We start from the raw sequence: 14,204 nt of genomic DNA on the forward strand, positions 1-14,204 counted from the left end.
TCTATGAGTTCTCAAGCTTTTTGTCACTCGTAAAGACCCTGAACCCAGGAAATTTTGTTTCTTGTATTCACCAATTGCCATCTGACTAACAAGTCCATGGATATTGATATTGAGTTTCCACAAGCTGTACCCAAATATATATTTCCCTGAAATGAATTTTACTAAGGGAGAATAAGTTATTTACAGCGTTCCCAGTTAGTTAAAAGAAAGCTAAAAAAGGGAGTAAACCCTACCCAAAAATAATTTACTAATAGGAAAGAGATATATACAGTGCTTCCTATTAGTTAAAGCAAAAGAAGTGCAAGCCAGACACGGGGGGTTGGCGTAGTGGGATGGGGCTTAGGCTGTTTGACGGGCAACCTAGGTTTAAATCCCAGTGGAATCACCCCCTGAGTAAGCCGAAGCTTGGCGACTCCTTGGGATCAAGGGGTAAGCCCAGTTGTCTTAAGCTGATAAGACAATGACGGTAAGTATGGCAGGCTGAGCCATCGTGGTTATGTCTCTGCACCTGGGGAGGTTTCTCCAAGTAAAAAAAAAATTAGCAAACTATTGAGCAAAAGTTTATTGCATTGCCCATGAATAGGGCTGGCAGTGGACCGGGAGGAGCCGGGGCCCCACCCGGCCTAGCTCAGTTTGGACCGGGAATGAAGTAAATGAAATGAGGAATGGATCGGGGATGGAGGCTAAAATCAAAACCCGTATGGGGATGAACTTAGTCTTACCCCCACCCCGCCTTGCCCTGTCCCTGATTCTCGTTAAAAAATTACTATTATACCCTTTATATATATATATATATATATATATATAGAGAGAGAGAGAGAGAGAGAGAGATTTCTAACTCCAATGTAAAACTCTTTCTCAAATCTTTCCTTTCTCCTCCTTCTTCCTCTAACAAGCTGCATGAACTCTTCTCTTAACTTCTTTTAACGATGAAAGGTGGCAGCAACCAAAGGCGGCAAAGGCAAAAGGATCGGAGAAACAAGACCCTGCCCCACCTCACCATGTTTTGGACGGAGATGGGAGACACAAAATGGGAATGAACCAAGGATGAATGTTAAAATCAAAACCCGTGCGAGGATAAAAACAAGGATAGAAGGCAAAATTTTAAGACAGGGCGGGGGTGGAGACCTTGTCTCCTGCCCCCACCCCATCCATACCCATGATAGTTTCACTCATCTAATAAGGGCAACCTGTGAATGTCGCCAAGTTAATTAGATACCATGGGTTTTCTCTAAAAAAAAATTAGATGCCACGAGTTTCATTCATGGATGCACATCCTTTGTCATGAGACCAATGTTGTTAATATCATGAATTGACATATTTCGATTTGGATCTGAATGGAACTAAATCGGCTAACAAAATGACATCACAAGAATATTAAATTAATATTATAAATATTATAAATATTTAAAAAATACTTTTAATCATTTTTAAAAAAATTTAAAAGTAATCCAAATCAACTTTGTGTCGTATCTTCTCAATAGGCTCAATATGTTTTTTATGACGAGAAACCCTCACCCAGAACCAGGCCCAAAATTTATTTTTAGCTACTCAGCTTTCAAATATTTAAAATAGCACTAACATTTTCATAATTGCTCACAATATCATAGAAGCAGAGGTATTAACTGAATCAAAAACAAGATAAACTCACAATTAACATACATTTTCATATGTATTAACATAAAATAACATATTTAAACTATGGTGAACCCCATCACAAGATACACAGTACAAAATTAACATTTAGTCGTTTGACAAAAATATCAACTTGTAAGTCATATCAAACAATGAGCCTTTCTTTAGACTGACTCATTATTTATATAAAAAATCATATAATTGTCACATATTTATTACTGATAAATTATATATTTGAGTTTGGTCAAACAATAATCTTCTTTTGTGCCAATCACTATTCGCATGAACCACAAACATATAAACATCACAATATTCTAAACAAGTTAATCTATACAGTAGAGATTACTTTGGCAACATGTTGATTCAATCAATTCAATTTAGAATATCAAACTCTTAATTAAAAGAATACCAAGGTTTAAATATTTTAATCTATGCATATGAACATAAAGAAAACATAATTATAATATGTATGAGACCGAAAAAATAACCAAAAATAGCCCTCCAAAGTGACCCATAAAGCACACCAAATAGCCTTTGAAAATAATAAAATCCTCATAATTTTTTTTTAAGGCTTGTGCACGAGTTCGACCCATCAGATTTGGCCAGACCCACCTGTGGGTCAAAACTGGTCTGACCTGGATCGGTCAAACCTAGCCATACTGCAACTGGGTGTGGGCTCATGTTGTTGGGTCGGATCTAACCAGACCTGACTCGCACAAAGCCCCACTTAACTCGGTTTAGCTCCTCAACTGAATGAGGTTGAACCAGGTCATCAGGCCTCTCACCCCCTAATGTGATCTCAGCCAGTTCGGCCCCATACTGGGCACTAAAATGGCTCGGGTCGTTGGCGAGATCAGAACCCAACAAACACAGAGATGAACTGGCCCTACACATTATGGCCAAAACTGCTTGTTCCAAATAGCCAAACCGGACTATAATCGGCATCCGAACTGACCTGGGCAATAAATTTAGCAATTGGGGTCGAACTTGGTCGAATGGAGGCCAAACCGACCCCTGGTTCGGTCAATTAAAAATAAAATTTAAACCAGGCCTTACGGTTGATTCGATTACTCTGGTCAAGTCGACTAAATACCGAACCAAATAGGGTTGTCCGATCAAGCCAGCTAAAATGAATCACCCAGATCGTGGGTCGGCTGAGGATCAGATTGGCCCAGTGAAACGATGAAACGTTTTAGGAACCTGATTTAGGTCAGCAGATGCATGTACCGGCCCTGCGAAAAAAAATTACAACGGCCGAACCTTGATAATGTTTCTGGTCCCCATTGGTCGACAACCAAGTCGAACGTTGTTTATTGCTTGCGGAGGACCAAACCAAAAGATGGTCACCGCCAGCACCGAAGTGACAATGGAGATGGCTAGAAACATCTCTGAATAACCATCGAACCCAAAATCGATGAGTTGGCTGAGCATCCTCCCTCCCATTGTCTGATGTGCAGAGGAAGAAAGATCCTTGGTTGTTCGACGATCTGAATGAGGAGGAGGGCCCTCCCGTCGTCCGATGATCAGACCTGCAAAGGCACTCCCCATCGGAATGCCTGATGAATGAAACAGTATGTCGTTCGATGAATCGGGTGAGCAATGATCGTTCTGTCGTCTGACGAACAGAGGAAAAGTCATGGGAGGGCCAAACAACCCTCTCGTTCGATCTTCTGAAGGGCCTTCATGTCTGATCCACGGAAGGGAAAGGACCTTTTGACCCTTTCCATCTAGTTAACTGAAAGGGAAGGGTTTGGTGGCCCTTTTCGTCCGAATAGGGATAAACCCCTATACGGTTGGTCACAATTCAGTATGCTGAAAAGAGGGGGGTTGATCAACCCTCCCTGTGTTTGGGCATGATTGAACAACGCAATAAGGGTCGATCAGCCCTCCTCCGCATGTGCCTTAATGTTGATCGTACCAGATTGACACCACCAAAAGAAATATAATATATTGAAAAAATCAAAATTTTTAATGATTCAACGAGAACAAGTCGCTCTGATACCAATTATTGAAATTTTAAATACACTGAAAAACCAAAAGGCCCATCAAACATGTTTGTGCTAAATAAGAAAGACTATGTGAAAGTATACCCGAATTCATTGGTGCTTTGACAGATCTTTGATGAGTGTCTTTTTTTCTGAGTCTTAAAAGAGGGACGGATTTTTTTTGTAAATAACGAAGAGTTATATAAGGTTTGAGTTTTATAATCTAATCAGCCCATCATAAAATTGGAGATGGACAGATAAGAACATAAAAAACATCTTAACATAATAAGATCGTACTACCGTGACCCAACCGAATTAGATGACCAAAAATGAGCCTAAACCTTTGAGAACCTGTGACGTGTGATTTCTCGTAAGTAAGCCCATACTATTTTTTCCAACAATTTTATGCAACTGCACAAAGCTGCCAGCCGAGTTTTTACTTTGATGAAATCTACTATGTTAAAAGCATGATACATGACAAATGCACGCATCCTTGTCGACATTCATGACTACCATTACACAATTCAATTACGCAAGGAATGCCCTTCAGTAACTTGGTAGCTTCATTTGCTTGACACGTTTGCACTATATATCTTAAAAAGATCTGCTTTTAATATGGTACTCCTACGTTCAGTAGCTGTAATGATTAATGAATTGTCCGTCCCATGATACATGGAAGGACGTGTGGTACTGCGGCCATCTTCTATGGAGAATGACTATGCAGCAGCGGTGTAACGAGACTCATAATATCATGGGGGCATACATCGATTTGTTTATGCAGAAGGGGTAGCATCAATGCATGAATTAGGGCACGTTTGCAGCGCCCTATGATTCGTGGAATTTCTCAATTTCCTGTGATTGCTTATCACAATCACAGCACTTGTCTCGCAGATGATCCCATACACCTTTAAGGTGCATCCTTGCATGTGCTTTTTGTTTAATCTGAGCCCCCTTATATGTGATCTTTATGCTTTATTTACTAGAAGATATATATTAATTTATTTAGATATGTTTTTAACTCAATAAAAAAAATCAAAGGTACATATTGCACCAAAAACTTGATTAACTAAAAATCAAGAATTCTTAGCCCCAAGGGATTTGGCGGAGTGGGACGGGGCCTCAGTCGTTAGGCGGGCTTTCTAGGTTCAAATCCCATGAGCATCACCCTTTGTGCAAGCAGAATCTTGCCCGATTCATGTGGGCTAGGGGTAAGCCCTTAGAGTTTTACTCTACCATGACAATTAGGTAAAGCCAGCGTGACTAGGTCTATGATTGTGGGGGACAGTTTCTCTGATTAAAATTTAAAAAAAAAAACTCAAAAATTCTTGTTAAATTGATTTGATTCAAAGCAAGGTTTTTAATAAATAACAATGATAAACATATCTACAAGTTTGGATTGAGCAAAAAATGCATGCAAGTATGCTTTTTAAAGAGATATGAGATGACCTGTGATTGGCATTCGAGAATGCTTCTCCTTTGAATCCTGTAAAAGTTGGTCGATAGCATGACTGAGCTTGTGTCTCTTGGTCACATTCACGGTTCTGGTTCTCAATTGTTTATGGTTGGGGGCACATAAAGCTCGGTGGTCGTATCCTCAACCCGAAGTTTTACCTCGCAGAAAGGTGGGCTCATTAAGTGACCCGATTCTCAGTGAGGGTTTGCCCTCGTCAAAAAAAAGTGTATAGAATCACAGGTGACAATTACAAACAGAGATATTCCACTTCACTTCACGAAGGCCTTATATTGCCCTGTAAAAGTTCTAAAATTTGTAATCACAAGAAGATGAGAAAATCCAACTTTTACATGGTGTTGCAAATGTGTGTGTGTGTGTGTGAGCGCATGCACATGCACATGCACATGCACACATGTATGCTTCATTGCGCTAAGGCTCTGAATTCTAAGTTTCTCAAGTGCAGTAATTAAATTACTGTAGAGAAATCTTTTATTGTTTCTTCACACTGTTCATGAAAGTAGGTGCATTGGAACAGAGCTCAAAGGGATTGCTTGTTCCGAAGAACAAGGTAGTCAAAATAAAACAAATGTCAATATTAAAATAATAGGAAAAGGAATAGAATAGAAGTCTCTGGAGACAAGGTTAGCAGGTAAAACTGTAACATGAGTTGTTCACCATATGGCCTTTTTAATCTCAAAGTCAGAATTGCACGTTTCAAAAGAACCGAGAAGCTTCCCTCAAAAAAAAAACTCGAAGCCTAAATAATTAAAGAAAAGAAAATGTTACAGTAAAAGAGCAAAAAAGTCACTTTTGTTTCTTGTTTTAACTTTGTAGTAACATTTCTTTTGAAAATGGACTTGTCAAACTTTTCATGTAAATAATTTATTTAGCAGTTTGCCATGTTTTTACATAATCGTTTGAAGGGATTATATTTGGTACACTCTGATTGTTCTGTACTCTCTAGTGAAAGTTAGAGATTCCTTCTTTGTCTGGTTAAGAGATAATGGGACCATCATTTGCTGGCTTTTGGGGTTCATATTGTGAGACCCGTATTAAAAAAATATCGGCCATTTTTTATTTTTAAAAACCTATATAATCCCAAAAAAATGTAGTCTTTTTAAATTATCACTTATTTAGAAAATATCAGGGTTTATCACGATATTATCAAGTTATTAACATGATATTTATATTTATATTTATATTTTTATTTTTAATATTTTTTGTATTTTTTATATTTTTCAAATTTAAATATATGTTAGTTTTTCCTAAGAAATTTTTCTGGGAAAACAGATTCTTTATTTATCACGAGAATTTTCCTTTGCTGGGAAAATCTTGATAACGATATATGTAACTATGATGAGACCCTATGACCATGAATTTGGGTCCGACATGCCCTGATCCAGCTGACTCCTTAGTTAAACTTTGAATAAAATAGTTTCGACAGAAAAAGAAAAAAAAAACATGATTTTTTTGGCGGTGGGGAAATTCTAATAAATGGTATTTCTCTAGGATATTTTCTGGGTAAAATATTCTGCATGTTTGATGGACTTGAGGTGCAAGTGAGGCCCCATACTTTCTCCATTAAAACTTCGTATTTTTCTCCAATCAAGTACTGCCAATCTCGCATAGATAGAAGGCAAGTACAAATGTTTCACCATGAAATCCAGACAAGCTTTTCAATATATAGAACAGTTGACAGATTTTTTTTTTTTTTTTGAAAGGCAAGCTGGGGTACTAGTTATACAACGATACTATTGGGATTTGAACTTGCAATGTCCCGACACAAGGTGACGTATACTAGCTGCTCCTACCAGACAAGTGGAGCTCCCGTTGGTGCAGTTGACGGATTCTAGTTAGCACCACCGTCATCATTATTGATCTTAACAATATCTTTGTGACAGTTTGTGTGGGTATTGTAGGATTTTTCATTAAAAAATGTAGAAACTATTTATTATAAAAATACAAAATAAGTAAATATGAAACATCCTTATAACAATTTACTAAAATGTCGAAAAAAACTTGTTAAAAAAATAAGGGTAAAATATTGGCTAAAGGTATGGAACTAATGAGCTAGAAATCATAGGTGCAAGTTGTATCGATTCAATCTAACCACATAAATGTGCTCAGCATGGTTTTTTGCTAAGGATCAAGCGTTGGATCATGCTGATATTTTAAGTTATGAAAATTTGGCACATTGTGTACCGTTGATTTTTGGACCCCTTTAAAAACCTAATTACTTGCCATAATCGCATGATTCAAAACAAGTTCCTACTAAGCAAACCATGTTGATCACATCCTTAACCTTAACATTTGATCTAAAAAATGAAATTTTTTGAAGAAAAGAGTGATTTTTGTTCATTAGTTTCTTACCTTATTAGTAGCCAATATTAACCCTAAAAATAATCATGTTCTTGAATAGGCAAATAAAAACTATATATATAATCACCGATAAAAACATAAAATATCACATCACATCACGATACAATGATATTTAAATTTAACAAAAATATCATGATATTTTGCTATTTAAAATGGAGACCCATGTCTCTGAAATCTAGTGTTAACCTGGAAGAGTTCTCAGAAGTTTCACCGCAGGAGTCAAGTGTCAGGGTTTAACGCAACCAAGAGGGCGAAAAAAATCCAAGGAGAGAGGTGAGAAGTTTTTGGCTTGTGTGAAATCTTGGTTTTTTATGTGAACCCTGTGAACTGATTTGTTGAATCTTGGGGATCTTGGGGAGGCTGTTGTTTCCATAAATGTTCTAATATCCCGTACTTATTGGTATATTTTTTAAATGAGGAAATATATTGGCCACGCTCGTGAGTATCTTATCCTTCAAGTAAAAACCATTTGTTTCTTTTTTTTGTGGATCAAGCTTTATAGGTTTTCTTTGAAAGGCAAGCTGGGGTTAAACAGTCCCCTACCAATTATACAACTATACCATTGGTTTTGAACCTGCAACGTCCCAACACAAGGTGGCGTGCACTAGCTGCTGCTCCATACAAGCCTTACAGGCATGATTATGGCTTGTTTGGTAAAAACAAAAAAGAACTTGTCTTGAACATGTCTTGTTGTAAGATCTTATTTTTGGGACAATGAAAATCAACGGCTCACCATTCATGAAAATAAGGGTAGTCTAAAAATGATATAAACATCATATTTCAAAGGTTAGATTTTGCATTTGGAGTTTGGATCTATGCAAATCAAGTGTGTAAGTTATGATGCTACTGTACCACCTTAAAAGCATATATATATATATATATATATATATATATATATATATATATATATATATATATATATATATATATGTGTGTGTGTGTGTGTGTGTGTGTGAGGAGGATGGTCCTCTCCTTCAAAATCTTTATGTTATGTGTTTTTGAGAAATCTGATTCTATCAATGTGATCTTCACCGTTAAAAACATATGAATAGAGTCTTGGATCAAACTTTTTTTTATTTGTGGGTAAAGATTTTATAAGACAAATATTTCAGAAATTTTGCTTTTAAAACTTAGTTTTATGTAAATCTACTGTGTACCACAATAACCTTTACCACCAATCACGCACACACATATTCTTATAAATATATATATATATATATATTAATTATTTTAATTTATTTATTTTGCTGATATTTTACACAAAAATGCATGAAATGAACATTTTCAATTTCTTACGAGAATTTGGCAGCCGTTATTTTCTAGTTTTAAAAGATTGTCACTACTCATAGGCCTTGCCCTGTTTTGTGCTACCGGGTCATACGTACGCTTTGGTCTGCAGTCCAAATAATTAATTGTTATCTTGTCAACTATGAGGTTTCTTTAAGCAAACTCAACGGCAACTAGGAAAGAAGAAAAGAAAGATGAGAGAGAGAGAGAGAAAAAAAAGATGAGAGAGAGGGGGGATATTATTTACTTGTAATAAAGGCAAATTGAGTGGAGTGGCAGATGCAAATTTAAGTTGGTCATTAAAGGGGGAGGGAAACCGGTAGGTTTGCGTTTTTATTGTTCTGATGAAAGCGTGCTTGGGCACTCTCTCATTCAGACAGGAACCGACGTCGCCGGATCCATTCTGAAGTCTGTAAAATCTCCGGCCAACTCCTATGCAGAAACCACCCTTCCCAATGCAGACTACGCATTAAATACTGCTCTTAATTGTACCATTTTTTCAAGTCTTCTTCTTCTTCTTCTTCTTCTTCTTCTTCTTCTTCCTTTTCTCATAGTTTCATTTCCTTGTCTCCTTCCACTTACACGAGTGTTGACCTCATGAGTGGAAGAGGAAGAGGTGTGTGAGCTGAGAGGGCTGACGATGGAGAGGAGGAGGAGCAGAAAAAATGGTGTTTGTCAGTTTTCAGGGAGTTATCTTCTTTCTTCTTCTTCAACCTTTGCGTTCATCGCCCTCTTCCTTCTCCTTGAAAGTCCAACGGCTGCTAGAAGTACAGAGTTCAATTCCACCAAGTATAACCATGTTAGCAGCTTCAGATTAGCAAGAATACAGAGGCATTTGGACAAGATCAACAAGCCTACATCAAGGACAATACAGGTATGGCATGTTTCCTTTCTCATAATCATCCTCATCACCATCCATCATCATAAGTGATTCAAATTTTGCAGAGCTTGGACGGGGATATAATCGACTGTGTTCACAAGCACAAGCAACCAGCTTTAGACCATCCATTACTAAAGAACCATAAGATTCAGGTATTTGTTATTTTTCTTTTTCTTTCATAATGATCTTCCATTCTCTCTTGGTTACCTTTTAAACCCATTTTTTCATTTGTTGTATTTGCTTAGAATGTGCCTCCAATCAGACCAAAGATGAATTTAAAGCATAACAACTACTCTAGCAGTGGACTTTCAAGAGGGGCATGGCAAACTTGGCACAAAACGGGGCACTGCCCAAGGGGGACAGTACCAATCAGGAGAAGCTCTGTGGATGATGTGTTGAGAGCTAAATCCATATACCATTATGGAAAGAAGAGAGTGCGCCGCTTCATAAGTCAACCATCCAGATTCACAGAGCCCCCTGATGTTGTTAGCGGCAATGGACATGAAGTACGTTAACCAAGGCATGAAAATTGAATACTCTCCTGTGAGAACACAAGTTTCATGCAGCCCCAATTTCATATTTTTGTTGCTTCATATGAATCAAACTGAAGGAAAATGTATGTGCAGCATGCCATTGCATACACTGGCACTGGGGAGTTTTATGGGGCAAAGGCTACCATCAATGTTTGGGATCCTTCCATTCAACTGGACAATGAATTCAGCCTCTCACAAATGTGGGTTATTTCCGGATCCTTTGATGGGTCTGATCTCAACAGCATTGAAGCTGGATGGCAGGTATGTTTCTTCTCATACCCTCTTTTTTCTTTTTTGTCACAAAATGGGACGGATACTGATGATGTTATTCTTCTAGTCAGGTTAGCCCTGAACTTTACGGTGATAGCAGACCGAGGCTATTTACATATTGGACGGTTGGCATTTTTCTTCATAGTCTCTCTCTCTTATGCGATCTTGCGTATGCATCTTACTGATCTTCCCCTCCCTCCTGCTAATGCTACCTCTGTTTTGCCGCAATCTGGGCAAGCGGCTCCGCGTGAGCCCGTTTATCTGGTGGTCTTTTCTGTTGTGCTTTCTTTATTTGTTTTGGCTTTTGCTCTTGTTCAGTTCATGGGTTCAACATTTTGTTGATCTTCATGAGTGGTAATGTTGAATTACTTTCGTCTCTCTCTCTCTCTCTCTCTCTCTCTCTCTCTCTCTCTCTCTCTCTCTCTCTCTCTCTCTCTCATTTGGTTTACTTTGGATTGCAGAGTGATGCATACCAAGAAACAGGATGTTACAACCTCCTATGCTCTGGATTTGTTCAGACCAACAGCAGAATAGCCATTGGAGCTGCTATATCCCCCATTTCTTCGTATTCGGGCAATCAATATGACATCACCATTCTCATCTGGAAGGTTTGTTTCTTTTCTTTTCTTTTTTAAAGTGAAATAGAAGCTTCAAACTTACACGACCAGTCTAGAAAACTACAAAGACAAATTGACATGAACCAGCCCCATAATAAGGCCTTTAAAACTTCTTCTGACCCCCGAAAACGACATGGTCAAACGAGAGAGTTTTTAGATATTCCTTACACTCTCTCTCTCTCTCTCTCTCTCTCTCTCTCTCTCTCTCTCTCTCTCTCTCTCTCTCTCTCTCTCTCTCTCATGGAGATGTTTATGTATATATCCAAACGAGCTACTAAACGATCTAGCTTGATTGTTGGGCCTTCAAAAGAGAATAAAATTGTTGATAACTTTTTTGTTTTCTCCCTCTTCTACCATGCTTTTCTTCTGTTTCTATTTTTTTTTAAATTTGTAACTTGCACTATACCATCTACCTTGATTATTGAGAATTTTGGGTATTCAAAAGAGATTAGAATTGTTGATAACTTTTTTGCTCTCTCCAACCATGCTTTTCTTCTGTTTCTCAATGTTTTTTTTCTGTTCTAATATTTAATTTTAGGATCCCAAATTGGGGAATTGGTGGATGGGTTTTGGAGACAACACACTGGTTGGGTACTGGCCCGCAGAGCTCTTTACCCACCTCGCCGACCACGCAGACATGGTGGAATGGGGAGGAGAAATCGTCAACACCAAGTGGAACGAGCACCACACCTCCACTCAGATGGGGAGCGGGCATTTTGCTGAGGATGGCTTCCGCCATTCCAGCTATTTCCGCAACATAGGGATTGTGGACAGCGACAACAGCCTCAGCCCCGTCTCCACCCTCTCCACCCTTGCAGAGGACACCAACTGTTACAACATTAAGAGCTCTTACAGCAATGTCTGGGGCTATTACTTCTACTTTGGTGGACCCGGGAACAATCCCCGCTGCCCTTAACTTCATTTCTTATAATTTCTCTTTATATGTTGCATCCTAATTCCAATTTTGTTCCTACCCTCTTTTTCTTTTTTTTTCTTTGTTTTTATAGATTTTCAAGTATTTTTTGCTCAATCCGAACTCTCTAAATAGATCTACACTCACGACCATAATTTTTGAGTTTTTTTTGTCAATTAACCCTCACAAATATGTTCTATATGATTTCATTAGCAGAAGAGAAATTTTGGATCATGTGATTGTTAGGTGCATGTAAGTTTTTTACCATCTTGAAAGATCTTCAATGGCCATGATCCAAAATGTGATTCCTATCAAACAAAAGTTGTGTGCTGTATTGAATACATTGTGAGATCTGATTGAGATGGAAGATGAAGTCTACACCCACATGATTTCTTCTGCCTAGGTAGGTGTAGGTGCACCTTGGGCAAAAACCATGTCATTCACCTGTAGTCACATCTGCTATAATGTGGATTAGATGGTTGTTACGGTGACGTTATGGTTTTGCCACTAACGCTGCTTGTCTCTTTTAGAATCACACTGCATGATGAATTTGAGAAAACACTAGTGGTGGTGAATATGATGCCAATATCCTCGAGTTTCAGAATAAAAAGTTGTTTTTTGTGCATATAGGAAATAGGTACGCTTGTGGCTTGGGTAAATGTACTTATATTTAATTTTGTAATTCATTTTTTTTTACTTTGTGAATAATTTCTTTGGGTGAATTACTTATGGGGGCTGCTGATATGGCATGGGCCCCATGCCAAGATTCGACGTCTGTCAGTCAAACTCTGGATCTCAGATCCGAGGTTACCTCATATCTAAGATCTTTATTTGGCGAGGATAGGATCTGAGATTTGGGGGAGGGGAAGATGAGAGGTTGTTGGGGGGTAGGTACAGGTGGGTAATTGGCTGGGCGCCCTGCGGGCCAGCCTGCCACAGCCCAGGTCTATAAATTAGACCCAAGCTCGGACCAGCCCGGAGCACACCCGGGTCAGCTTACTGTGTGTGAGAGAGACAAGTTTTACAAATATATATGTACATATATTTTGAAAGGCAAGCTAGGGTTAGTCAGACACTTACCAGTTATACAACTATCATTGAGTTTTGAACCTGCAACGTCCCAACACAAGGTGACGGGCACCAGCTGCTCCTATCAGACAAGCAGGGTCTCATTAGAGACACTGGCCTAATGGGAGAGCCGTGGGGCAAGGGTTTCCCAAGCACCAGCCCAAACCGGTCTTTGACTGGGCCTGCCCAGTCGGCTTGGTCCTTTAGCAGGCTGGGCTGGCCGTGCTCGTTGCCCTCCCCTAGGTAAGTTGTGTTGGACCTCATATCTGAAACAGATCCGGTATCAAACATGCCCATAGAGTTTTTGGTCGAAATGATCACACTAGGGTTTTTCTTTTCTTTTTTTAACAATGAGAAACCCTGGTCGAGAACCGGCTCACTTAATGAGGTCATCCCTTTGCGAAGTAAACCTAGAGTGGAATCACCAACACCTAAGCCCTTACAGATCCCACCATGGGATGAAGAAGTCAGCATCTTCTTCCCAAGGGGGTAGGGATGGCAGTGGACCGGGGCAGGGGACAAGGTCTCCACCCCCTCCCCGTTTCAAAATCTGAACCTTCATCCCCGCACGAGGATGGATTTTAACCTCCACCCCTGCCTTCATCCCCGTTTCATGTTCTCCATCCCCGGTCCAAATGGGGATGGGGCGGGGATTGAGACGGGGACGGGGAAAGTGTAAATCCATCTCTGCCTCCATCCCTGCACGGGGATAGATTTTAACCTTCATCCCTGTTTCATGCCCTTCATCCCCGGTCCAAACGGAGCGAGGCGGGGTGGCACTGCCATCCCTACAAGGGGGCTGAAGTTACTGTCATTAATATCTACTCTTTTGGTCTCGCATGATGATCGATGATAACAATAATGGCGTGCACCAGACTCTTAAAGGCCAAAATTCAAACAGTATAAAAAATGTGGACCTGCCTGCCTGCCATTGAATTAACTGAGAATGGGGGAGGGAGAAAAACAATGTCAAGAGCCGTTTGCTAGCAAATTCAGTAAGTGGGTTCAGTGAATTTTTTGGGAATTGTAGCATGAGAGCATTCCCCTCCGGTTTCTAGTCTAAGGTAAGAAGACTCCAACTAAATAAATAAATACTCAAATAAACGAAGGGCTTCAATGGATTGAGTGAGTGAGAGCCACCAGGCACCAACTTTGTGACTGTGACTCGTGGTGTGAGGCTGGTG

At 39.2% G+C, this 14,204-nt stretch overlaps 2 protein-coding genes across 2 annotated transcripts; both read left to right on the plus strand.

The window, feature by feature from the left end:
• The first annotated feature begins 9,379 nt into the window (after positions 1-9,379).
• LOC149813779 (uncharacterized) lies at positions 9,380-10,134 on the plus strand. The gene is made up of 3 exons (XM_089991204.1): positions 9,380-9,613; positions 9,685-9,771; positions 9,865-10,134. The coding sequence occupies exons 1-3, from the start codon at positions 9,380-9,382 to the stop codon at positions 10,132-10,134; spliced, it is 591 nt and encodes a 196-aa protein (XP_089847330.1).
• A 1-nt stretch (position 10,135) lies between these two features.
• Positions 10,136-12,186, plus strand: LOC149813780 (protein neprosin-like). Its single transcript, XM_089991306.1, has 4 exons — positions 10,136-10,413; positions 10,494-10,547; positions 10,884-11,030; positions 11,578-12,186. Exons 1-4 carry the CDS (start codon positions 10,234-10,236, stop codon positions 11,953-11,955), a joined length of 759 nt encoding a protein of 252 aa, XP_089847432.1. The 5' UTR covers positions 10,136-10,233; the 3' UTR covers positions 11,956-12,186.
• Positions 12,187-14,204: the final 2,018 nt, after the last annotated feature.

Source organism: Nuphar pumila, chromosome 16 (assembly GCF_984573655.1).
Source record: "Nuphar pumila chromosome 16, dmNupPumi1.hap1.1, whole genome shotgun sequence".
NCBI classification, from domain to species: Eukaryota; Viridiplantae; Streptophyta; class Magnoliopsida; order Nymphaeales; family Nymphaeaceae; genus Nuphar; species Nuphar pumila.

What these genes read in the sequence shown, in the direction of transcription:
- LOC149813779 (XM_089991204.1), top strand. Translation starts at nt 9,380, where the DNA reads ATGGAGAGGAGGAGGAGCAGAAAAAATGGTGTTTGTCAGTTTTCAGGG. An exon ending in CTACATCAAGGACAATACAG is followed by an intron (nt 9,614 to 9,684) that starts GTATGGCATGTT and finishes CAAATTTTGCAG; the next exon opens with AGCTTGGACGGGGATATAAT. An exon ending in TAAAGAACCATAAGATTCAG is followed by an intron (nt 9,772 to 9,864) that starts GTATTTGTTATT and finishes GTATTTGCTTAG; the next exon opens with AATGTGCCTCCAATCAGACC.
- LOC149813780 (XM_089991306.1), top strand. Translation starts at nt 10,234, where the DNA reads ATGTATGTGCAGCATGCCATTGCATACACTGGCACTGGGGAGTTTTAT. An exon ending in GGCTATTTACATATTGGACG is followed by an intron (nt 10,548 to 10,883) that starts GTTGGCATTTTT and finishes TTTGGATTGCAG; the next exon opens with AGTGATGCATACCAAGAAAC. An exon ending in TCACCATTCTCATCTGGAAG is followed by an intron (nt 11,031 to 11,577) that starts GTTTGTTTCTTT and finishes ATTTAATTTTAG; the next exon opens with GATCCCAAATTGGGGAATTG.